Below are 26,342 nucleotides of genomic sequence, written 5' to 3'. Positions count from 1 at the left end.
AGCTGATCGCACTGCTCACACCCGCCCTTCTCTATAGCCTGTACCGCGTGCTCTTCCCCCAAACAAACAAAGCAATAATCGTGTGTATCCAGCTCAGACATAGGACGGGAGCATGGAGGAACACAACGCTTACTGCTTTGTTGACTCATTTCACTTCTTTTTTTACTTTTTAAACTCTATGATGTAACGAGAGAGAAAAAGTAAACTAACTCCTAGCAACAGATCTGTATCAGAACGAAGGTAGAGAGAGAGTTTTTGACGCACACACTGCACAGTAATGGTCTGAAAACAAAAGACCTGATGATGCACCTGTGGCTCATCTATTTATAGCCTCGTGTCGCGGGAGCGCGCCGATGACGTCACCGACCGAGGCTATATTACCTCCGGGTCAATTCTATCGACGTGTTACACACAATATTCACAGCTGGTCACGATTAAAGACGTTCCCAATGCGCTGAGCAGTGCAGCATCGATTGTAGCTTTCGAAAGGGAACACATGGTGTTCCATCTCCATTACATGGTTTATAAGCCCAAATGTAAAAATAGAGAAAACTGACCAAAAAGGGCTTAGTCCCCAGAGGGTTAAGAGAAGAATCTTCAAGATTCTTATAATACTAATGCGTCACAAAGTTAGCAAAATGTAATGTAAATTAACAAATGGGGGACGAAGTTTGGAGTTTATAGAGACCAAACATGCAAAACATGCTTTTGGTTAACCATAGTTTGCAAAGTTTGAAACATTAACCCATTAGAGTTTACAAGAAAACATAGGCCAAACCACATAAAAGGAAAATCATGAGATGGGAAAATTAGATAAATGTTTATACATTTCTCAAGTGGTTATACAGTATATAGAATATATAGGATTAACAGGGTTTATTTCTCGTCCTCAGCTAGAATTAAGTGAGTGTCCCAACTCTCTGGAAATTCCTTTTGGGGTCGTAAAAGTATTCTTATCAGTCTTACTGTGTCCTGTAACAGGACACCGGGTTCTGCCAGTGTTTTCACTTCATTTGGGATGTTAGTTTCGGGGGAAGTTTCATAGACCTTTGTTGGGAGAGTGAGTTTGCTGGATTATTCATTAAATATAATGAATAATTAGTGTGTGTCTGATTGGTCCAGACGCTACACTAGAAAGATACAGGGAGGAGAGTGTATCAGGGCTGGAGCTAAACTCTGCAGAGCTGTGGCCCTCTAGGACCGAGTTTACCCATCCGTGGCTAAAACCTTTGCTTGCGAGATGAAAAGTTTTGATTGCACGTGATAGTGATATGCGATAGTTTGGCCACACCCACTACACACTCCTGCCAGTCGGACTGATAACAGCTCCAAACCCTAAAAGCTCCACATTTCACAACTCCACGAAAATGTTTTCTGGATGTATCCATGCACAAGAGACACAAGCATAACATATTGTGCAAATCAAGAAGATCACATTTGCTTTTATTTTGGCCTTATGGACAATTAGAGACATTCTGTTTAGAAGGTTGTGTAGGCTGTCTGTATATGTGCACTGCATTAAAGCTAATTTGTTTTTAGTTTTTTCACATGAAGGAAAAGGATGCAAAAAGTAAAGTGTTTACATTCATTTACATTCATATCAGTTCTACCAGAAAGACTCGGAAGATAAAGTGATGTAACAAAGCATATATTTATTGGCTGCCCGGCAAGCATTGTAAAGTTCTTTGGCGTAGGCCCCGTCCATAGCTCGTAATCCGAGGGTAGCGGATCTGCATCTCCTGCCTGGAGACGAAGGCAGGGGCGCAGCCGACCCCCCTAGAAGGTATGGACAGGACCATCCTGGTGGTGGTGGGGAGGATGGAGGTTGATGTCGCGTCGGCATCTGCGAACTCAAACATGAGTAAGTACCATCTTTTATACAGAAAGTATGAAGACGTGATTGGATAGAGATGAAGGTAATAAGTGACGTAGTGATTGAGTCTTCCTGGCAGAACTTAGCTAAAGCTTCCATTTCTACCAGAAAGACTCGGAAGATAAAGTGATGTAACAAAGCATATATTTATTGGCAGCCCGGCAAGCATTGTAAAGTTCTTTGGCGTAGGCCCCGTCCATAGCTCGTAATCCGAGGGTAGCGGATCTGCATCTCCTGCCTGGAGACGAAGGCAGGGGCGCAGCCGACCCCCAAAAGAAGGTGGATTAAGAACCACCGGGACGGGGCCAGCCTCCCCCCAAAAATTGATAGATGAAAAGCATACGCACCGGTCGTGAATCCTGATTTTCTGAAAGATAGAAAAGGAGTTAACATAGTCAGTATGATGAACGTAAGATGGATTTTATGTACCTATGTTTGATTATGTTTTTTTTTATTTTTTTTTATTTATTTATTTATTTTTTTATTTTATTTTTTTTTATTAACCGAACCTAAACGGCCTTGTTAGACCACGCAGATATAGCCACGTTAGACCAGACATATACAGGCCTCGGTAGACCACACAGATATAGCCACGATAGGCCAGACGTACACAGGCCTCGGTAGACCGCACAGATATAGCCACGATAGGTCAGACGTACACAGGCTTCGGTAGACCGCACAGATATAGCCACGATAGGCCAGACATATACAGGCCTCGATAGACCACGCAGGTATAGCCGCATTAGACCAGACATATACAGGCCTCTCTAGACCACACAGATATAGCCACGATAGGCCAGACATATACAGGCCTCGGTAGGCCACGCGGATATAGCCACGATAGGCCAGACATATACAGGCCTCGGTGGACCGCACAGATAATAGCCACGATAGGCCAGACGTACACGGCCTCGATAGACCACACAGATATAACGTTAGACCTAGCATAAAGGCCTTGATAGACCGTACGGACGATACCATATGGCTGTAGCTATATATATATATATATATATATATATATATATATATAATTTTTTTTTTTTTTTTTTTTTTTTTTTTTTTTTTTTATTAGACATGGAGACGAGGCCACGCAAGGCCATTATCGTAACACCACCACCAGTATTGTATGAAATTTACCTGATTTGTTATTGGAGTGCTTGCTGGGCTTCGAGGATGGTTTTTGAATCGGGTCTGATGTATGATTCAAATGCTGAAGAAGACCATCTGCCCATGATCTTAATAGCTGACGTTGAGATTCCTCGTTCAGCTGCTGCGGTAGCTGCCCCGATCCTGAATGAATGGCCGGTATAGAGGGAGGGGGATAGGCTGCAGCTTTTGATAACAGTGGTTAAGTGAGTTCTGAAACAAGCTTTGGAAAGGGGTGCTCCGTTCAGTAATATAAATAGCGGTGCGTATTTAGAAGTTCTAGGCCGGATTTTAAGAAATTTAACCATAGCTGTGAAGGGACAGAAATTATTATCGAGTTTTGACAGTGTTAAAGTGACGCCGGAACCTTGAGCATCAGTTTTAGAGTGCTTAAGAAATAGTGTGAAGAATTTAGGTCCAAAGCGTAGATCAGAAAAGGAAATGCCGCGGGCTGGATCGAATTTATTAGATTCTGAAGTAAATTCCCCTGGACGCATAAACCCATAAAAGGCAGATAGAAACACTGCCTCTAGAAGGATGTTAAGGTATGCAGAAAAAAGGCCATTGCGGACAGAAATGATTAGTCTATGCAATAAAGGCAGGGAAATTGGCAGGCGTTTGTCTGTTATTTTGTTGGAAGATTTAGCTAACCCCTTAAGCAGTAAACGAACGGATGGTTCAGAAAAAAGGCTTTGGAAATTAGGATTATAATATTTCGCGTAGAATTGGATGCCAGCGAGGAGTCTGCGAATAGAAGAGATTTTAAGATTGCGATTTTCAAAGTTAAAAACGAGAAAGGAGCAAACGGTCGAAATAAGAATAGGAAAAACGGAAATTTGGAAGGAGAAGCAAAACATAAGAAAAGCAGACCATGCAGACGTATAGGCTTTAAGTGTAGAGGGAGCGACGCCTTTAGAAATGTAATGTTTCACTGACGTAAGCAGGTCGTTTAGTTTAGTATCATGTCTGCTAAGGGAGGGCAGGTTGCAGGATCCGGGCTGGCTGATGGGCACAGCTGTCTGAAAGTCTGAAATCGAAATCGAGAGAGAGAATCAGCAATAACATTGCAGCGGCCGGGTATGTGTTCAGCTTTAATGATGAAATTAAAAACGACAGATTGCCAAATTAACCGTCTCAAAAAAGGCATGATCGTATTGCAAGATGATCTACCTTTATTAATGATGGCGACTGTGGCTTCGTTATCGCAGAGCATCGTGATACGTTTGCGTGACCACTGTGGGCCCCAGATGACACTGGCAACGGCTATAGGATATAACTCGTAAAGCGCGGATGAAATGAAGTCGGATGCTGTTTTAGGAAAGTCGTTAGGCCATTTTTCTGCGAACCATTGTCCTTGAAAGAACCCCCCGAACCCGATGGAAGGGGCTGCGTCAGTGAATAATTGAAGTTGAAGCGATGATTCAAAATCGTCGTTGTAGAAGAAAGAAATGCCGTTCCAATCGTTAAGCAATCTTTTCCAGAATTGAATGTCAGACAAACAACCTTTGTCTAGTTGAATCTGATCGCTTAGTTTTTCTGCGGAATGGGCCAGAGTTAACAGACGTGAGATGAAAGCCCTGCCTTGCGGTATGATTCTCATGGCGAAATTTAGGTGTCCGAGTAGCGAAAGCAAATCGCGCTTTGATATGGAATGCAGGGAGGGAAAAGATTCCAAGAAAGACCTGATTCTTGAAAGTTTTTCGGGGGGAAGAGATGCTTGCATTAGATTTGAATCCAGAGTAATCCCTAGAAATTCTAATGAGGTAGAGGGTCCCAAAGTTTTTTCCGCAGAAAGAGGAATGCCGACGTCACTAAAGATAATTTTAAGAATGTCCAGAATTGAAGATTGCGGAGATGGAAAATCGATTAACAGAAAATCATCGAGCAAATGGAGAACGAAAGGGAGCTTGCTGACATTCAGCAGGATCCAGCACATCGCTTCAGAAAGGCTATTAAAAATGTGAGGGCTACTCCTGCACCCGAAAGTTAGTCTTAAGGCAAAATACAATTTGGAATTCCATTTAACGCCGAAGAGTGGCCAGTCAGAGGGGTGGATTGGCATGGTTTTAAAAGCATCAGTGATATCTGCTTTAGCTAGCCAAGCACCTTGACCGGCTATCTTAATTAGATGGATGGCATTGTCGACCGAGGCGTAATGTAGAGAGAAAGGTGCTAAAGGTATGCATTCGTTTACACTCGCTGTGTAATCAGAATGAGGGGATGACATGTCGAAGATAAGACGTTTTTTACCGGAGTATTTCCGTGTTGCGACGCCGATGGAATTAATGCGAAAAGGCGAAAAAGGAGGGGAAGCAAAAGGGCCAATGATATAACCTTTATTTATCTCTTTCTCTAGCAGATTAGAAACCACTTCTGGTTCAGTAATAGCAGATTGCAAATTTTTTCCTATGAAAGAGGTGGTGAGATTGGAAAGGATGCCCACCCGAAACCCTTGAGACAGACCGGTGATTAGATAGTCGACAAAAGTCGGATCGGGGTGAGAAGAAAGGTAGCTAGAGAGTTTAGGAACATTAACTGGAGTAGAAGGGTGGCTTTTCAGAATTTTTTTCGAATTGGGGCTTTTCCTCGGATTGGAGGTTTGTACCGGCGTGGGCAGACCGATTTCGGGTGCGGATCCTTGCAGAAACTGCAGATGTGTTCATATTTACATTGAGAGAAAGAACAGACAGATTCATTAAAATTGTTACAAATAAAGGTGCCGTTGTGTTCTGAGATTAAGCGATTCTTTCTGTCATATGCAGGCCTTACGTGATCAGCACCTTGGACAGCGCGCGGTTCTTGGCTGGCGAGAGCTTTGGGGCAGAAAGACGCCGAGTGTCCATGAGCGCTACAAATGTTACAAGCCAGCGTTTTTGCGCCGCCAAAATGACGGACGAGCAGTTCGGTGTCAGTCACGGACCAATCCAGTCTGGAGTTAAAAAGCGAAATGAAGGAAGCTGATTTGGCGGAGAATGATTTATGGTACTCGTAGAATAATGTACCGCCGTAACGTTGATTGAAGTCTGCCATCATAGCTAAATACAAATCCAGCTCTTCCCTTCGATCTGGAAAAACCTGACACAGAACGTCTCTGAATATGCTGAAAGCGATAACGAATTCTGCGAATGTAAGATTCCGTTGTAATCTGGGATCGGAAGTTTTAAGCAAGACTGCCACGTCACCGCAGTCAACCACCTTCCTGTCAGCCGCAGGCGAAGGAAGCAAAAGTGAAGCAAGGTTTAAATCTTTACCTTGGATGATGTTTGTTCTGATGTGAGGAGACACCGTAGCAGCGGCTGGAGAAACAAAACGCCTACCGAATAGCTGGGCAGGGGCTGCTGTCGAAAGGTTAAATGATGAAGTTTCAGGTGGAGCGGAAACATCCTGAAATGGAGTTTGAGCAGGTTGAAGAAAAGTTGACGGGGCTGAAGAGGTAGAAGCGAAACTCGAAGGATCGCTTAATCCGCTGGCAGAAGGACGAAATTGGGGAGTTACTGCGAAGTTGATAGCCGGATTCGGATCATTGGAGATAGCAGTAGAGTGTTCGAACTTTGACATCCTCGATTCGAGCCCTTTGACAGTTCGAGAGAGGCTTTGGACCGCTTGGAGAAGTTGAGAGTTAAATCCGTCAGGCTCGGTGATATCCGGATGAACAGTTGCCCGAACGTGCGGCGTAATTCTTTTACCGGGATGAGGTGACGATGATTTGGCTGTTCTCTTTCTGCCGGCTTGCTTTGAATGGCCGGGCGCTGAAGGAGTCGCGATATTAGTGACGGACTCCGGTGGATTACCCAGAGTATTTTGGGCGAGAAGAAGAAGATCCTCTCTGGACAGACCTTGGCTGATGGGAATGCCAGCTGATTCCAGAGTACTGTACATGTCCTCCGTAGACCACGCTGCCCATAGCGAGTCACGGCATTGGAGGCGCGTGCTGCGCCGTGTTGGAAGAGGAGAGGGCGGAACAAACTCGTCATCAGAGTCTGAGTAGTCGCAGACGATTGGGGTATCGTTGGACATTGTTGGTTAGCAGTGAACGCAATCAATTGATGTCGCGTCGGCATCTGCGAACTCAAACATGAGTAAGTACCATCTTTTATACAGAAAGTATGAAGACGTGATTGGATAGAGATGAAGGTAATAAGTGACGTAGTGATTGAGTCTTCCTGGCAGAACTTAGCTAAAGCTTCCATTTCTTGCTAGAACTAGAACATATACGGTAGCTTTAGAAAACATTCTACATTTTACAAAATTATACAGTTTATTTTATTAAAACACTTTTGGATGTCATACTGTAGAAACATTACTATAATCAATGATATGAAATTAACACACATGACAGTCTAGAAGAGATCAGCTGATCAGAGCACTACATGATGATTATATCGTTATCATCACGTAGCTGACATCATCTGATCACATTTTCTCTTACTGTTCTTGCCATAACACACAGTTCCAGCAGCCAGAGAAAAACTAACATTAAAACATCAAGAGTCAAACTGCCCAACTAAAGCAAACACTGAGCATCATAATGATGACATCAAACCAAACTATTAATGTCAATAAATCATCAACATCTAAACCTCTGTTAATCTCAATAAGAACTTTTCCACACATATGACAGAAATATATGGGGTTAGAATGGTTGCATTATTCCAAATAAATAGATACATATTTACAAATAAATGTAAAGAGTTTCACAAAAAAATATAAAATTCACAAATAAAAAGATTAAGATCCAGAAATAAATGTAAAGAGTTTCACAAAAATGAAAAAAAAAAAAATCACAAATACATAAAATGAGATTTGCAAATAAAAAAATATTTACAAATGTTTTATTTTACAAACACAACTGTGCCTGGCATTTATTTGTGAACCGCTTTCTGTGCATTTGTAAATCGCTGCACGCATTTGTGAATTGCTTCTTGTGCATTTGTAAATCCCCTCACGCATCTGTGGCTTTTGAAACACTTCTAGCGTCGACGTGCAGACAAATCCACAAATAAGTGGACTCCACCCACCGTTTACTCAAGCCAATCAGATAACGCCCACATTGAGCTGGCCAATCGTAGCTCGTTCTCACTACAACCAATCACGTTTGGCTTTACACTCTGGGCGGGAACTGATTATTGCACCCTTGAAAGGAGCAATATTAATCTTTGGGCGCTTCGTTCAAATTGAGTTGAACTGTTTGTGTGGTTAAAACTAGCGTGTTTGAAATGTTAACACAGTTTTCCCTACTTGACGTCTGTTTTTAATCGTACTTATATTACGGGGCAGCGCGACACGATGATTCATTGACAGTAAACGGATGCCCGTTCTTCTGAAGTAGCGGCTACTACACGCAATTACACGAGGACAAATGATTTGCACATTCGCTTTGCCCAGTGTAGATAGACTTGCATGGTGTAGACACGATGTAAGAAATTACAGAACATAAGATTTTGCCTTTTAAAGCACAATCGCAGTGACAAATAGATATAGGACATAAGTAAATGGCATGTAGAATACCAAATATGAGCCAAATGACCAAATGACCACCCAAATGTAACAGTACGAGCCTCAGCATCAGTGTGTACTGGGGTTGGATGCTGCAAATAAATATCTTGCAATGCTGAAAAATACATCTATGCATTTAGCCTACTTTAGATGCTGTAAGTTACTTTTACCATAAAAAACTATTAAGTCTGATTAATATGAAATATTATTTGTGTGATCAAGTGTTTTAACCGATCAATAAATGCATCGCTTGCCGGGCATATTTCACTTTTAAATGCATGATATCTCTTGGAATGCAACAACCTGTCACACGCTTAAAAAGAACCCACCTATATCTTCTCTACAAACAAATGGAATCGTAATACAGGTATTTAATATTTAAAATTCTATATATAATGCTCTATAGATTGTTAGAACCACGGAGCTGATCTTATGCGACATTAAAACTCCTTGACTGAAGAAGTGGGAAAAGCTGTTGGCTGTTGTGTGACAGTAATTTCCCTTTCACCTGTTACACAAACTCATGTATTTATCACAAGGTTGAACCCAGTTATTCATTAGTCAGCTACTTATTGATGCTTTTCTGTTATATCTTGAATAACGTGACGCTTCCATAACGCGTTGTTCCCATTACCGAGATGTAAAGCGCTGTTTCTCTGGCTTTTTCCAAGGCTCATAAAAATTGTGGCTTGGCTTGATACACAGTCTAATGGTCTAATTCTAACAAAATCCAAATTTTAAACTTCTTTTGCTGTAGCGATTTTATGGGCCTTACGCATAGGCTACACTTCCTATTTGAGCCAATGCAGATGATGAATGAGCAAAGTTATTTCAGAGCAAGAACGCCCAAAGTGTAAAGCCAAACGGGATTGGTTGTAGCGAGAACGTGCTACGATTGACCAGCTCAATGTGGCTGTTATCTGATTGGCTTGAGTAAACGGTGGGTGGAGTCCACTTCTTTGTGTATTTGTCTGAATGTCGACGCTAGGGGTGCATCTCAATATCCCCCCTCGTCTCCTCTCTCCTCTGTCCTCCATCCTATGACCCGGAAACCGATCGAGCTCAGCCATCTTGAAGGACATCTTAATTCTCTGATTGCACCGCGAGGAGTCGAGGATCGAGGAGTGAGGATCGAGGAGTGAGGAGGCCTCCAGAGGAGTCATGAGCGAGGAATCACAGGTGTATCCTATGCGGAAGTGTTTTATCGACTAAACTTGACACATGTATAAATTCTCCTCCCCCTTCACATAATTTTTTTGTGAAACTCTTTACATTTATTTGTGAATATGAATCTATTTATTTGGAATAATGCAACAATTCTAACCCCATAGAAATAAAGTCAATCTGGTTAGTAATAAGTGAAGCTGGTAATGCTGTTTGTGGAGTTGTTTAATGAAGTTGAAACCTGACATCAAATGTTTAGACGTCAACCCAATTTTAATTTTCAACCCAAATTTGACGTCTAAACGATGAAGTTCATGTCCAATAACATTTCTAGCTGGGGTGACCTCATATTGTGGCCATAATATGATCACACAGTGAGTGCGCTGTGAGTTACACTTTTAGCTCACTGTGACTCACATTGTGATCATATGGAGAGATCACTGTGAGATCAACGTGTTGACTGGGATGTTAATGAAAATAAATCTGGCCTTTTATTTGTAAAAAAAAAACAAAAACACATTTTAATCTAAACTTGGTGTCACTATTTCTTCAGGGTGATCAGAGTTTTTTCTTTGTTTTCTGAGAAGAAGAAAATAAAACGATAAACAATCCTCTGTAAGTTTTTGCTATTTTAAAGATTGTTGCAGATTTGCTCTAAACTCATCAGTATTTTATTGTAATATTGTCGGCATCTCTATTTCCTCTGGGTGCTTCGAGTCCTTCCTCCCTGCAAAATAAAAGCATTGACTGACCTCTCGTATGTGTTTTTATCATGATTGCAGATTGTTCCAGATCAGATGAGTGTGAATCATCAGATTGTGTGCGGCTCAAAACTCACCAGCTCTTCTTGCACAGATGATCTGAAGAAGAATCACAGTAGGAGCAGCAAACACTGCGATCTCAACAATAATCACAATCACTGCAGGAAACATGAGAGGAAGAAGAGAAACTGTACATGACTGAAGTCAAGGGTATTCAACTATCAACAGTTATTGATGAAGCTTTTACAGACTGACTGATAGTTTAATGTTATAAAGCTGTCAGTATAAATGAACGTGTCGTACCTCTGTATAATAATCCAGCATTCACACTGACTTCAGTTTCTCCTGGATCTGTGGATCACGTCTGTTAGTTCAGTTCAACACATAATGCCACATATACACAACATCATCATCACATAATACCTGAGCTTCACATCACAGAAATGATGAATATGTGCATGAGTCTGTCATCATTATCTTCTTACTTCAATCTCAAGGTGTCAGGAGGAGAAGGACTATCGCCATTGACCAAAAATAAATCTATTTGATGCTTTATTCATTCATAGATATTCATGTTATAACCTTAATATATCATATTAAATATTAACGTTAATATGATATTATATATTAATAATAACCATAATATATCATGTTATATTCATGTTATAACTCCTTTATAAATAAGTTTCTTTCGACCGTGTGGAATGGGCATACTTATTTTATACTTTGGAGAAATTCGGCTTTAAGGAAAATTTCATTTCTTGGGTGAAGCTTTTATACTCGTCCCCTTTGGCTTCAGTTAGAACAAATAATAATCAGTCTTCTTATTTTCCTCTTTATCGTTCAACGCGGCAAGGGTGTCCTTTAAGTCCTCTTTTATTCGCTGTGGCAATTGAGCCTCTTTCCATTGCGCTTCGTGGTGACCCGCATATTAAAGGTATTGTGAGTTGTGGGCAGGAACAGAGAGTGTCTCTATATGCTGACGATCTTCTTTTATTTATTACTGACTTCTCTGTGTCAGTTCCGGCGGCACTCTCTGTTCTTTGCTCATTTGGATCCATTTCTGGATACAAGTTAAATTTAAGTAAGAGTGAGCTTCTACCTCTTAATAAAGCAGCACATGAATATCCACTTCACACCCTGTCGTTTAAAGTTGCTCAAAACAAGTTAAAATATCTTGGGATTCAGGTTACTGCTAAGTTCAAGGATCTTTATTGCGCTAATTTCACTACTCTTCTGTCTCAGGTACAAAGCAGTTTTAACCGTTGGTCAGTGTTGAACTTATCCCTAGCTGCTCGGATTAATAGTATTAAGATGAATGTTCTTCCCAGGTTTTTATATTTGTTTCAATGTATTCCGATTTTCCTTCCACAAATTTTCTTTCGTAAATTAGACGCCATTATTTCGGATTTTGTTTGGAATGGGAAGCCACCAAGATTGCGCAAACAGTATTTACAGAGCCCGAAGAAGCTAGGAGGTATGGCCTTACCCAACTTTAAGTTTTACTATTGGGCGGCTCATCTTAGAATAATTCAGTTTTGGCTACATTCTGGTCCACAATTATTATCGTCAGTCTGGTTGGGAATGGAACATTCTTCCTGTAAGCCTGTTTCACTTTCAGCTTTGGCTCATTCGCCTGTTAAATCACCTATAAAAAGTTACACAAAAAATGTCATTATTAAGACAACTGTGAAGATTTGGAATCAGTTTAGACGTTCCTTTGGTCTTCAAACATATTCTATTTTGGCGCCAATAACAGCTAATTACTCCTTTCCTCCATCGTTAATTGATCGTGCATTTGAAGTTTGGTCCAATAAGGGTATTAAAACATTTAAGGATCTCTATATTGATAACACTTTCGCCTCATTTGAACAGTTGTCCCAAAAATTCTCCCTCTCAAAACAACACTTTTTTAGATACTTGCAGATCCGTAATTTTGTTTTTCATAGGTTCCCCCAGTTTCCTTCTATACCCTCTGACACACCCCTAGATATTTTTTTAAAACCAGCTCCTGCTTTGAAGGGTATGATCTCATTCATTTATGCCCAGATTCACTCACTCAGATTGGTTTCTTTGTCGTCAATTAAAGCGCTATGGGAGGAAGATCTGGGGATTGCGTTCACTGACGATATGTGGGGGAATGTTCTCGACAAAGTGCACCGCTCTTCAATTTGTGCCAGACATGGACTCATCCAATGTAAAATTGTACACCGTACTCATCTGACTAAGACCAGGCTCTCTAAGATGTTTAGTAATATTGACCCGACTTGTGACCGATGTCACCAGGCAGCAGCAACACATATACATATGTTTTGGTCTTGCCCAGTCCTAACAACTTATTGGCAAAATATTTTTGATTCCTTGAGTGAGGTCACAGGGAAGAGATTAGTGCCTGATGCGGTCACTGCACTTTTCGGGGTAACTCCGGTTACAATATCATTGTCTGCGGAACTCAAGATGTTCATAGCCTTTGTTAGTTTGTTAGCGAGGCGCTTGATACTTTTGAAGTGGAAGTCTCCTACACCTCCATCGTACTTTCATTGGATTAGGGATGTCCTTTACTTCGCCAAACTAGAAAAAATTAGACATTTGTTAAGGGGCTCCCAGGCTAAATTCTCAAAGACGTGGGATCCCTTTTTTGAATATGTGGGGAAGTTGACCTTCCCAGATAATCCTGAATAAATTTAGTGTCCCGCGTCTTTGCTGCAAACGATTGGGCAGTAGTCCTCGGATCGTTACTCACAGCTAATAATTAATGTGTTTTTTTTTATTATTTTTTATTATTATTATTATTTTTATTTTTTTTTATTATTACATTTTTTATTTTTTTATTATTATTTATTATTATTATTATTATTATTATCATATATATATATATATATATTTTATTTTTTTAGGATGTTATGTTTCTGTATTCTATATGTGTAGAGGGATTTTGTTTGTTCTTGTTTCATGTTTAAAATTGAATAAAGAGATTTGGAAAAAAAAAAAAAAAAAAAAAAAAAAGTTTCTTGCACACTTGCATTTCTAAGTTTGCAGAAACATTGAAATGTGGAATATCTATTTATTGACGGCATCTAAAACATATGTTTCCTGTATGAAAACATTCAAATGCACAAATATTGAGGAATCCTTCGAGGTTGATGTATGTGCCAGTGATCATGTGATCATGAACCTTGTGTAGAAGCTGCTGCTGCACTGTAAAAAAAAATCGTAATTTTAACGGCAAAAAACTGTAAAAAAGCAACGGAAAAGAAATGTTAATTGCTTAACAGTATGTACCCTTACTATATACAGTGAAAAACTGTAATAGCTCTCACGGGACATTTCATGTAATTTTACAGTAATATACTGTTAAATGTACAGATTTTGGAAGTACACTGTAAAAAAAAAACTTACCGTTGCATTTACCGTACCTTACCGTAATAAATACGGTAGCATTTTTTTTGTTTCTAATTTACAAAGTTTTACATCATTGAACTAAAAATGACGGTAAAAAACTGGTAGCTGGTTGCCAGTACTTTACCGTAAAAAATACGGTATAAATATTTATGTTTTACGGCATTGAACTAAAGTTTACAGTAAAAAACTGGCAGCTGGTTGCAAGCGATTTACTGTAAAAAATATGGTAGTAATATTTTAGGTTTTACGGCAGTGATCTAAAGATTACGGGAAAAATATTTTAGTTTTTACGGCACTGAACTAAAGTTTACGGTAAAAAACTGTCAGCTGGTTGCAAGTGCTTTACCGTAAAAAAAATACGGTAGTAATATGTTACGAACCCATCAAATTATTTATGGATCGACATAACATATAAAAGACCACAGAGATTCGATGACAGTGTAAATAAATAATTTTAATTAAGTGATACGCCTTAGCGTACGCAAAGCATGGTGGCAAAAATAAACATAACAAAAACAAAAGAAAACCCTGACCCACACTATTCTTCAAAGCGGATGAAACTTGCCTGCCTCCCGTTCAAAACAAAAGACAGAGTTTGTGTGAGTCTTCCGGGTCCTCTTTCTCCTGCTCTCCACTAATCTATACTAAATAATATGCAAAAACCCATCACCAATTACCACCAGCTGTAAAATAAATACAATAAACTAACAAACAATAATCCCATATCGGGATCGTGCTTGTGAAACCAACATTGAACCAAGCTCTAAACAAGTACAAAGGAAGCAGCAGGCCGAGCACGCGTCGGAGCTTGTGCTCCGCCTGCTACCAGGAGCAGATGGGAAGTGAGAGAGAGCCCCCGGTCTCCAGACTGGGCGTCTTTAAAGCAGTTGCCCCGCCCACAATCACAGCCGGCGGGACCTCACGTGATCTGTATAGGAAATTAAAAACAGATAGAAATAACCGCACTCAGCAGCAGGTAACCGTGGCCATTTAGCAACGTAACACCCCCACCCTTAAAGAAAATAAATTGTTGTTTAAATGACAATATAAAATATACAAACCATTAATGTTCAACAGAAAGAAAAAAAAAAACTGCTAAACTAAACAGAAAAAAAAATTAAGGTGCAATCAATACACATTTTTTTTTAAGCACAATTTATTTACAATATTTTCCTTCAAGCACGGGACAATGCATCTGCAACTACATTGTCGCGTCCTCGGATGTGCCTAATCTGCAAGTTGTACCCTTGCAAAATCAAACTCCACCGCATTAAGCGCTGGTTAGAATTGCGCATGCGATCGAGAAAAACCAATGGGTTGTGGTCGGTGTAAACCACAACCGGACATGCGGCACCTCCGACATAGACCTCAAAGTGCTGAAAGGCAAGCACAAGAGCAAGGGCTTCCTTTTCTATGGTCGAATAAGCACGCTGATGTCGGTTAAACTTGCGCGAGAAGAAACAGACAGGATGTTCAAGACCCTCCTCGTCATGCTGCAAAAGAACAGCCCCCGCTCCAAGGTCGCTCGCATCAACAGCGAGGGAAAAAGGCCGGGAAAAGTCAGGAGCAACCAACACAGGCGCAGTAGTCAGCAATGCTTTAACGGACTCGAAAGCCACTTGACTCCGTGAAGTCCAGTCGAAGGTCACTTTTGAACTGAGCAAATCAGTGAGGGGTGAGGCAAAAGCAGAGAAATTTTTGCAAAATGACCGGTAGTAACCTACCATGCCCAGAAAACGGCGGAGTTCGCGACGAGTGGTTGGAGGAGGATAATTCAAAATCGCCTCAACTTTTGACTGGACAGGACGCACCTGCCCACGGCCAACCACTTTACCCAAATACACCACGGTGGCCTGGCCAAACTCACATTTAGCTAGATTGATGGTTAAATTAGCTTCTGATAGCCTGCGAAACACAGTAGAAAGATGGGCCATATGCGAAGGCCAGGTGGCACTATAAATGACCAAATCGTCTAAATAGGCCTCGCAATTAGGCACACCATCAAGAACGCCGTTGATAAGCCTTTGAAAGGTGGCGGGAGCGTTCCGAAGGCCGAAGGCCATGGCGGTGTACTGTAGGAAGTGGTCGGGTGTCACAAAAGCTGAAATCTCTTTGGCACGGAATGTCAGCGGAACTTGCCAGTAACCCTTTAATAGGTCGATTTTACTGACAAATACCGCTGAGCCCAAACGATCAACACAATCGTCAATACGTGGTAATGGGTAACTATCAGGTTTTGTAACGGCATTCACCCTCCTAAAATCCGTGCAAAACCGCATGGAACCATCACTTTTTGGCACCAGCAAACAAGGCGAACTCCATGGGCTATTACTAGCTTCTGCAATGCCATTTTTCAACATGAATTTTACCTCACTTTGAAACAACAACCTTTTATGTGGATTTGTACGATACGGATGCTGTTTAATTGGACATGTAACCCCCACATCAATGTCATGTTCAATTGCCGTTGTTCGACGAGGCACATCAGGAAACAAACTCTCATTTTTTTTAATCAAGGAGATTAAATCGTTGCGTTCTGATGTTGATAAATTAGACAAAAATAAATCTAAATCATTAAGAACTTCAGAATTCTTCATTCTTCCTTCAATAACCTCCATCGATGGAGTACGACCCTCATCTTCAAGGTGAGGACTCGCCACAACACCGTGTTGTACTGACAGAGACGCATTTTCTCCTTGTCCCACAACCGCCAGTGAAGAAACAACTTCAGCACCACGCGCCTTGGACAGCGCCGATTTAGTTGCGCAAGCATTTTCACGGACAGTGGAAGTGCAAGGCGGGGTAAGTTCCGAGATTGAATCTTCTCCTCGATCACAGTACAATTTTAATCGGTTAATGTGACACAGTGTGGTCTTTCTCCTTCGATCTGGAGTAGAGATGACATAATTCAAATCATTCATTCTACGAGCAACGCGATATGGTCCACTATAACGAGCATGTAAAGCGGAACCCATCCCCGGAATCAGCACAAGAACTTTATCACCAGGACTGAAACTTCGGGAAACAGCCTTCTGATCAAACCTCTGTTTCATTCTCTTCTGACAAAGACCTAAATTGTCTCTGGCCAACTGACATGCACGGCTGAGCCTATTACGCATGTTGGACACATAATCAGTCAAACTGGAACACTCTTTAGGCTCGGCGAGCCACGACTCTTTCAACAGCTTTAAAGGTCCACGAACCGTGTGTCCGAAAACCAGCTCTGAGGGGCTAAAACCCAAACTCTCCTGTACCACCTCGCGTACAGCAAAGAGAGTAAGCGGTACACCTTCATCCCAATCACGCTGGAACTCGAGGCAGAAACACTTAAGCATACTTTTCAAAGTTTGATGGAACATCTCAAGTGCACCTTGAGTCTGTGGACGGTACGGGCTGGAGGTAACATGATGGACAGCGAGCTGACGCATAGCTTGCTCAAACGCACGGGACATAAAATTAGTACCGCGGTCGGTCTGAATGGTTTTCGGAAGGCCAAAAACAGAGAAGAAACCCATCAGGGCTTTAATAATGACAGGAGCTGTGATTTTACGGAGCGGTATGGCCTCTGGAAAACGAGTCAAGCTACACATTATGGTGAGTAACCACTGATTCCCAGATTTTGTTCGAGGCAATGGGCCAACACAGTCTAGTATAACGTGTTCAAACGGCTCAGACGTAACCGGAATCGGCTGTAAAGGCGCAGGCGGAATCACCTGGTTAGGTTTACCAGTGACCTGACATAGATGACATGTTCGGCAGTATCTCACGACATCCCTTTTAATACCTGGCCAGAAAAAATGGCGTAAAATCCTGTCAGTAGTCTTATTTACGCCAAGATGACCCGCGAAGTGATGGTCATGAGCTATACTCAAAACGTTATCACGAAAAGAAATTGGGACTACAATTTGAAAGAGAACTCTCCACTCATCTTGCGCTGAGGCCATAAGAGGTCTCCACTTGCGCATTAAGACACCATCTCGTAAAAAATAGCCGTGCGGCGAATGCTCAATGTCTTCTTCAGACATAGCTTCTGAAAGAAGAGAAGACAGAGATGGGTCAATTTTCTGTTCCTTGATAAGCTGCTCTCGACTCATAGATAAATTAGAAACATCAGAGGAAAACGACAGTGAAGCAGAATTCAAAGACAAATCACTATCGCTAGAGAGTGAAGGTCGAGCAATAAAAGTATCACTAAGATCAAGTTGATCCTCAATTTCATCTTTTTTTTCTTTCTTCGCCATCGCACGAGTAACCACGCTAGAGGTAAAAACCTCAGGGAAATTAATTGACAGGTCATCGGTACATGATTTTGGAAATGCATGAGACACTATTGGGCAAGGCAAAACTTTTCCACCACACAAATCGTTACCAAGCAGCACAGCTACATTTTCAACAGGCAGAGAAGGGCGTACGCCCACGGTAACTTTGCCAGTGACCAATTCAGACATAAGAGAAATCTCATGCAGAGGGACATTAACATAACCCATTTCAAATCCACGTACAAGAATACTATCCCCAGTAAAAGTCTTCTCACTAAAAGGCAACACATCTTGTACGATAAAGCTCTGTGAAGCGCCAGTGTCACGCAGAATTTTTACAGGAATTTTTGAGCGTTCACCGGGCAAAGAGACAAAGCCATCCATTATAAAAGGCGCAAAACTGTGGTTATCAGTATCGTCCCTACTCACAGGCAAGTTCGAAACACACAACCCTACCTCTGATCTACCAGAAGCTGGTTGACTCGCTACCTTATTTTTACGTTTCAGAGAATAACACTCTGCCAGAACATGGCCACGTTTCTTACAGTACGCGCAGGTCGGAGCTGTAACGTTAGACCCCGACGGACGCCAGTCTGAAGAGCGGCCAGAAACAGGCACGGTTTCTCTAGAAACCTTGGACACATTTGGATGACTAGAAACGTTTTGTGAAAATTTTAAATTAGAAGGAACACGCTTGTGTGTGAGTACATACTCATCCGCAAGTACAGCTGCACGAGCCGGAGTCAGATTCTGATGCTCACTAACATGGGTAGCGACTATTTGAGGAAGGCCGTTTTTAAAATCTTCAAGAATAATCAAATCACGAAGAGATTGAAAGGTTGTCACTTCTTGCGAGCTAAGCCAGCGATCAAATAGCATTTCTTTTTCTCTAACATACTCGACATGTGTAAGAGCTTCAGGTTTATGATAATTGCGAAATTTCTGTCGATACGCCTCAGGCACAAGAGCATAAATGCGCAAAACAGCATGTTTAACTTTCTCGTAATCTGCTGCGTCTTCCAGAATTAACGAGGAATAAGCTTCCTGCGCTTTCCCAGTAAAAACACACTGTAACGTCATGGTCCAAATTTCTTTGGGCCATTTAAATGTTGTTGCTACGCGCTCGAAATGTGCAAAAAACTTATCAACTTCGCTCTCATTAAAAGGAGGAACAAGGCGAATGTTACGAGTTATGTCAAATTGATCTTGCCTAACAGAAACACCAGCCTCACGAGCCTTCAGCTCGAGCTCTTTAATACGTAATGCTTGCGCAAACTCAAGATCTTTCAATCTAAATTCATGTTCTCTCTTCTCCCGTTCTCGTACTGTCTGTCTATCAGCCTCTAATCTAATTTTTTCGCGTTCCCATTCAATTTCCTTCTCTCTTAACTGTAAACGTTTTAACCCTAGTGCTGCTTTACTAGGTGAAGGTGGAGGTTCAATAGGAAAACGCTTACCCTCAGGCAATGTAGATGCATCCGGAGATACTTTCAAAAATACTCCAAGTTCTCGCAAACCTTCAAGAAGCCTATCCTGAAGTTCAGCCTTGGAAGGGTTACCACTCACCTCAAGTTTATAGTGGCCAGCAATTCTAACAAGGTCATCACGCGTAGCAGTTAAGAAAACCTCCTGTGAAGGAGCGAGAATAAAGGCATCTAAATTAAACATTGCGTTAAATAAGAATAGGTCCACCCTAAACGAAAAAAAATTAAATACACTAACGAAAAGTCACCGAAAATCCACGGCATAATTAACAAAAGGCGATCACAGCAAACTAATGCGCGGACGAGCCCCCATTTATATGTTACGAACCCATCAAATTATTTATGGATCGACATAACATATAAAAGACCACAGAGATTCGATGACAGTGTAAATAAATAATTTTAATTAAGTGATACGCCTTAGCGTACGCAAAGCATGGTGGCAAAAATAAACATAACAAAAACAAAAGAAAACCCTGACCCACACTATTCTTCAAAGCGGATGAAACTTGCCTGCCTCCCGTTCAAAACAAAAGACAGAGTTTGTGTGAGTCTTCCGGGTCCTCTTTCTCCTGCTCTCCACTAATCTATACTAAATAATATGCAAAAACCCATCACCAATTACCACCAGCTGTAAAATAAATACAATAAACTAACAAACAATAATCCCATATCGGGATCGTGCTTGTGAAACCAACATTGAACCAAGCTCTAAACAAGTACAAAGGAAGCAGCAGGCCGAGCACGCGTCGGAGCTTGAGCTACCAGGAGCAGATGGGAAGTGAGAGAGAGCCCCCGGTCTCCAGACTGGGCGTCTTTAAAGCAGTTGCCCCGCCCACAATCACAGCCGGCGGGACCTCACGTGATCTGTATAGGAAATTAAAAACAGATAGAAATAACCGCACTCAGCAGCAGGTAACCGTGGCCATTTAGCAACGTAACATAATATTTTAGGTTTTATGGCATTAAACTTCAGTTTGTCGTCCCCTTGGAATTATAAGGTTCTATCTGCGTTCTGAGCAGTTTTGAGATATTGAGCTTCAAAGTTTTTGCATTACATATAGGAAAATTTATATGGGGAACAAGTTTCTTTCAAACATGAAAATAACAGGGACCCTAAATGTATTCTAAATATACAATATCAAAATCCTCTCAAATTTGTAAATGGGGATTTTTGGAATGGGTCAAATGCAGATAGAACCTTCTAATTCTACAAAAACACTTTTCGCTTAGAATTATAAGGTTCTATCTGCTAAAACATTATTTGAACACTAAATATAAAATTATTAATGTTGTAACAATATCTCAACATGTGTTAGAAAGTAAAATTTTATCCTTTCTATGACATTTATTTCATATTTTTAGCACTTCCATGTATTTAGGACATTTCAAATTAAGCAAGGTAGGTCTAAATATTTTGTCCAGTGCAGATGTTAATTTTTGATACCAATTTGGTGGGTAATTAAACACATTATTGCAGAAATTGTTACTTTAATCTTTCTTTTGTTTAGACCGAAAGCAGCTACTGTAATACATCTGAGCAGGACTTTATTCCACCTAAAGTGGGCCAGGTAAAATGGCTTTCTCTCTAGACATCAGTATGGCAGAAATAACATGCTAATGTTTATTGTTGTAATTAAGACCCCATCAATTAAATTGTTGACTATTTGACCTTTAAGGCTTAATATTGTAAAAATTAAGACATTTTAAGACTTTAAAAACTGCAAGAAAACAGACATGCTTCAGCAAATTAATTCATAGTTAATAATCATTGAAAAATGATTCACTGACTATATAATCACAAAAAATGTCGGACTCATTTTTTAAAGGGATAGTTCACCCAAAAATTAAAATTCTGTCATAATTTACTCACCCTCAAGTTGTTCCAAACCTGTATGAATTTCTTTTTTCTGCTGAACACAAAATAAGATATTTTGAAAAATTTTGGTAACCAAACAGTTGATGGACCCCATTGACTTCCATAGTATTTTTTTTTCCTACTATGGAAGTCATTGGGGTCCATCAACTGTTTGGTTACCAAAATTTTTCAAAATATCTTATTTTGTGTTCAGCAGAAAAAAGAAATTCATACAGGTTTGAAACAACTTGAGGGTGAGTAAATTATGACAGAATTTCCATTTTTGGGTGAACTATCCCTTTAAAACACAGAACTATAATACTCTCTGTGACTCATTTTTTAAAACACAGATTTATACTCTCTATGACTAATTTTTTGATTGGTCCTCTTCTCTGCATTCAAAGTGCTGATTGGCTCACGCAGATAGAACCTTATAGAGCCAAGTTAGAGTTCGACTTTGTAGATAGAACCTTTTTGTTTTTCAATAAAAAGTCCCAAAATGTACACAACTTAAAAAAAAAACATAATGTCAATAAGTTGTCACAGAATAAGAATATGTGAATAACTCAATTTTGACAAAAATGTCAGATAGAACCTTATAATTCCAAGGGGACGTTATGGTAAAAAAAAAATTATAATAATAATTGCCTTCTGTGGTTTCCTGTAATTTAAAAAATATTGTATTACTAACCAATTTGTCATAAAAGTTATTATTGAGAATTACCAGAGGTTTAGACGCTGATGTTTTATTGAAAATAATAAAGTTTGAAGTTACCATTATGGAGATTAATGTTTGCTGTAGTTGTGCTCTTGACCCTTGACTTTCTATCTTTAGATATTCTCTGTCTGCTTTAACTGTGTGTTTATAAAACACGTTCATTATGGCATGAAAATCAGAGAGAAAAAGTGATCAGGTGATGTTGGCAGGTTAATGATTGCATAATCGTCATGTAGTGGCCTGATTCACTGATCTCATAAAGAGTCTTATCTTTCATTGTATGAGAAATGTTTAATACTAATATTTTTCACATTTTTGATGTATGTCAGTATAATAGCTCTGTGACCCCACCGCATGCCAGCCAGCAGTGACAAACAGATATTCTGAAGAACTTTAAAATACATGGTGCATAAAAAAAGTTTTAAACTACTGTATGATTTAGACCAACACAGACATCAAGAATCAGCGTATGGATCTGAACAACGGTGACAAATCAACAAAATAATCAGATAAAACTCTGAACATCACAAAACAAGCTACTAAAAAGTTGCAACAAAAACAACAGCAAAAATAAAATCAGATATAATAATAAAAGAAAATACTGAAGCAATTCAGCATAATTTATTCATGCTGCAATGCATGCTGGGAGATATTGATGAGTTTTGATTGAAGGCTCCCATCAAGTGCACTGCGCTTTTATCATCACCGTTGTTGAGACTCATATGCTGATTCTTGATGTCTGTGTGTGTCTGAAAGATACAGTAGTTCAAACCTTTATTGTGCACAATGTTTTAAAAATACTTCTGATTATCACAACACTGATGTACTGCAACAGCAATTAATAACCCATAATCAAAGAAAAGACTCTAAAAAAGCTCAGTGAATCAAACCACTACATGATGATTGCCATCATCAACACATAATCAACATCACATGATTCATTTTCTCTCTCTGATTTCCCAGCCATAACCAACGTGTATAAACACAGAGTTACAGCAGACAGAGAAAATCTAATGTTAGAAAGTAAATTGTCAAGAGCCCAACGAAAGCAAATACTGATCACCATCATGACTACAAATGAAACAATAAATCATCAACATCTAAACCTCTGTTAATTCTCAAACATAACTGTAGACGTCTGACAGAAATAAAGTCATTCTGGTTAGTAATAAGTGAAGCTGGTAATGCTGTTTGTGGAGTTGTTTAATCCTCCTCTGCTGAGATCTTCACAGATTTAATGTCTTCTTTTCTCTTCAGTTGATTTCATCTTAGGCTGTGGCTGAAGTCAGTTGTAGTTCTTGTGTTTCTGCTCTCGTCGCTTCTCTTTTTTTCTGTTCTTGTTGTTTCTCTAAATTGACATTCCCAGAATTCCCTGCGTGACACTTCACATTTTATGTTATTTCATTTAAATAATTATGTTTCTTCTTAGTTTTTGTTATCAGTTATGTACATTTGGGGTTTATATTACATCATATATTGTTTAATGAATGTTTATGGCATTATTTGGAGTCATGTGTGTGTCACCATGATTGTGTTTTGTATTTGTGTGTATCACACTGTGCACCTTCTTTATATTAACATGTGCCTCAGTTTGTGGAAAACGAATGGTGTACTTTAAATCATCATGTGCTTTTTTTTTTACCACCTGCATTATTATTATGGTAGTAATCAGTATATTACAAAGGTATAAAGCAGATTTTAATACTTTAGTGAAATTGAATGATAACGTTTATCGGTTTATGAAATATAAGGGTTGTCCCGTGAAAACTAAAAGGTTACTACTGTATTTTTTATGGTAAAGTACTGGGAACCACAGCTGCCGGTTTTTTACCGTAAATTTCACAGTTTTTTTTAAGTGTGTAGTTCGTTCATACACACCTGGAATCAGAGAGTTGACTGTGTTGTCTGGAATCAGTGTTGTTGCTGTAGTTGATGTTACAACTATTAAAAACAAGATGGAAATATAAATATGATTACACAATGTCAAGGCATTTCTTTTACAAAATGCAGTAGTCTAGAGCAGCTCCGTATCAGTGTGACGCTCCTGGGATGACATACTAACATGGGATGAGTTGTGTTTAATAAATAGTGAGTTACACTAGCTGTATGATTATTTTGCATCAGACAACAGACTGTACATGACCTGTCATATTTATCAAAACTCACTGACAAATCTGATTAAAGAGCTTTTTTTGATGATAATATGTGTGATGATAAAGCAGTCTGTGAGAGCCAGTGCAAACCACTGAAGCGAGAGACTGATGATGTGTGACAGTGATCATGTGATCATGAACCTTGTGTAGAAGCTGCTGCTGTAGTTCGGCTTGATGTCTTCTCAGAGTTTGAGCTTCTGACTGGAGTCAGTGTTGTTGAAGCGACTGGAGCTGCAGAAGATGAATGTTCAGACGCATCAGGACATTAACATCATATTTTCATATTGATCATGACATGCAGTTTGTGTTCAATCATCACAGCTTACAGTGGCAGTAGTTGAGAAGAGAGATGTTACTGTATCATTTATTCCTGGTTTATATGAGAGTGAAACACAGTGAGCTGCTTCCCATAAACCTTCAGCTTTCCTGAATCAATGACATTATTAAGCCTTAGAATTCCTCAAACTGCATACAAATCCTTATAATTCCCAATATTGACGTCCCTCATGGGTCATACATGAAATATTGCATAAATCAGAAGAGTCTATTTTAGCCTAGTATGACCCATAGGAGGTCAATATTGGGAATTATAAGGATTTTTATGCAGTTTATGACTTTGACCACTAATATTTTACAATTGTCAAACGTATGAAGCCATCAGAAAGAGTAGAGCCAGTGTGTGAAAGTTTTGACAAATCTGTCAGAAAAGAGTGTTTTCTCACCTGAATACTTGACAGTGTATCTGACTGAGGTCTTGAGTTCATTTCTGTGAGTAAGCCGACATCTCCACTCTCTGTTGTTATCTTCATCCTGGAGTGTTGTAGTCAGAGTGATGATGATACAGCGATAATAATCTGATGATGATAATATCTGATATCTGGAGTCTGTCTTCAGATCAACACCAGCCTGATTCACCCACAACAGCTCAACTCCCTCAGAACGAACCCAATAATCACAGGAGAGTCCAGTATCTGAATACAACTGACAGGAGAGAGTCACAGAGTGGCCTGGACTGATCTCAGTCTGTGAGGATGAAGATGATGATGACGATACTGAAACTGAACACAAGACACAAATCACAGACTCTTCAATCATCATCTGAGTTTAATAAATACTCATAAACTTAATCATAAACTTACCATGAAGAACATTCAGATAAACACGTGCATCAGGTCCTTGTTGTCTGTCATTCACATATTGTCTGCATCTGTATAATCCATAATCTTCTACTGTGACGTTCTTGATGTTCAGAGAGCAGTCAGACTCCAGACTCAGTCTCTCATGTTTCTCTGTGTCTTTTTTCTTTATCCCTCCAGCAATCAGTTCAACTCCTGCTGAATGTCTGTTGTAGATCCATGTAGTTTTAGATTTGCAGTCAGAAAGAGCATTATTACAGGACAGACGCACATTTTCACCAGAACTGATGAACACATGATCATCATCCACTCCACTGATACCTGAAACACAGCATATATCAGTGATCATTATGATATTAATAAATGAAAAAACATAAAACATACCAGCATAAAAAAGCAGAAGATTCAAATCATACAGTCTTTTTTCCGGTGTTTGATAGTTAATGCTATCATAAACATTTATGATAGCAAATGAAACGCCTCTTTAAGAAAGAATAAGAAATACCCTGACTTAATATTTAATAATGTAATATCATCATATCTTGAACTTTTGATTTCAGCTTTCTCCTAAACATTACTGGACGGCACAAGATTAGTTGATCCTCCTCTTCAACCGTAGAAAATACACTGATGTAACCCAGCAGGCAACACTGGCTAGTGGCTACCAATAAAGAGAAGTTACAAGAAAAAAGAGAGAAAAAGAGTGTTCTAGACTGAAAAGAGATTTACCCAATCACACATTGTGCTGCAGTGACTGACACCTCCGTAAGCCAACAGTAGTGGCACATTGATAAAGCCCGCCCACAGGCTGCGCGGCACTACTTCCAGCAATGAGCAGATGTGAGAGTCAGAGTCAGAGAGTTCTTCAGAAACTCCTTGCATTAAACATTAA

General features: G+C 39.8%; 2 protein-coding genes across 4 annotated transcripts in view; both read right to left on the bottom strand.

The window, feature by feature from the left end:
* Nucleotides 1-1,628: 1,628 nt before the first annotated feature.
* On the bottom strand, nt 1,629-7,222 carry LOC309491374 (uncharacterized protein). Of its 2 annotated transcripts, XM_082190403.1 has the most exons (3): nt 3,011-7,222; nt 2,221-2,240; nt 1,629-1,843 (listed from the first exon to the last, which is right to left on the bottom strand). In XM_082190403.1, the coding sequence occupies exon 1, from the start codon at nt 7,034-7,036 to the stop codon at nt 5,576-5,578; it is 1,461 nt and encodes a 486-aa protein (XP_082046529.1). In that variant the 5' UTR covers nt 7,037-7,222; the 3' UTR covers nt 1,629-1,843; nt 2,221-2,240; nt 3,011-5,575. The 2 variants fall into 2 exon arrangements, with proteins under 2 accessions (XP_082046529.1, XP_082046528.1); XM_082190402.1 differs by having other exon boundaries at nt 1,630-2,240.
* The window catches only part of LOC309491375 (uncharacterized protein), a 45,232-nt gene continuing 21,207 nt past the window's right edge, over nt 2,318-26,342 (bottom strand). Inside the window, exons 4-10 of one of the 2 annotated variants that reach the window (XM_082190404.1) lie at nt 25,454-25,771; nt 25,037-25,372; nt 24,456-24,545; nt 24,040-24,102; nt 10,744-10,791; nt 10,518-10,598; nt 2,318-10,406 (exon numbers count right to left, since the gene is read on the bottom strand). In XM_082190404.1, the coding sequence (XP_082046530.1) occupies nt 10,351-10,406; nt 10,518-10,598; nt 10,744-10,791; nt 24,040-24,102; nt 24,456-24,545; nt 25,037-25,372; nt 25,454-25,771 (992 nt within the window). In that variant the 3' untranslated portion in view covers nt 2,318-10,350. Of the gene's footprint in view, nt 10,407-10,517; nt 10,599-10,743; nt 10,792-19,890; nt 20,453-24,039; nt 24,103-24,455; nt 24,546-25,036; nt 25,373-25,453; nt 25,772-26,342 lie in introns of those variants that run through there. The other variant, XM_082190405.1, reaches the window with a different exon arrangement.

This window comes from Leuciscus leuciscus (assembly GCF_965113295.1).
Source record: "Leuciscus leuciscus genome assembly, contig: HAP1_SCAFFOLD_179, whole genome shotgun sequence".
NCBI lineage: Eukaryota > Metazoa > Chordata > Actinopteri > Cypriniformes > Leuciscidae > Leuciscus > Leuciscus leuciscus.
Note: the sequence above shows the minus strand (reverse complement) of the source record. Positions and strands in the feature narration are given on the sequence as shown.

What these genes read in the sequence shown, in the direction of transcription:
- LOC309491374 (XM_082190403.1), bottom strand. Translation starts at nt 7,036, where the DNA reads ATGTCCAACGATACCCCAATCGTCTGCGACTACTCAGACTCTGATGAC.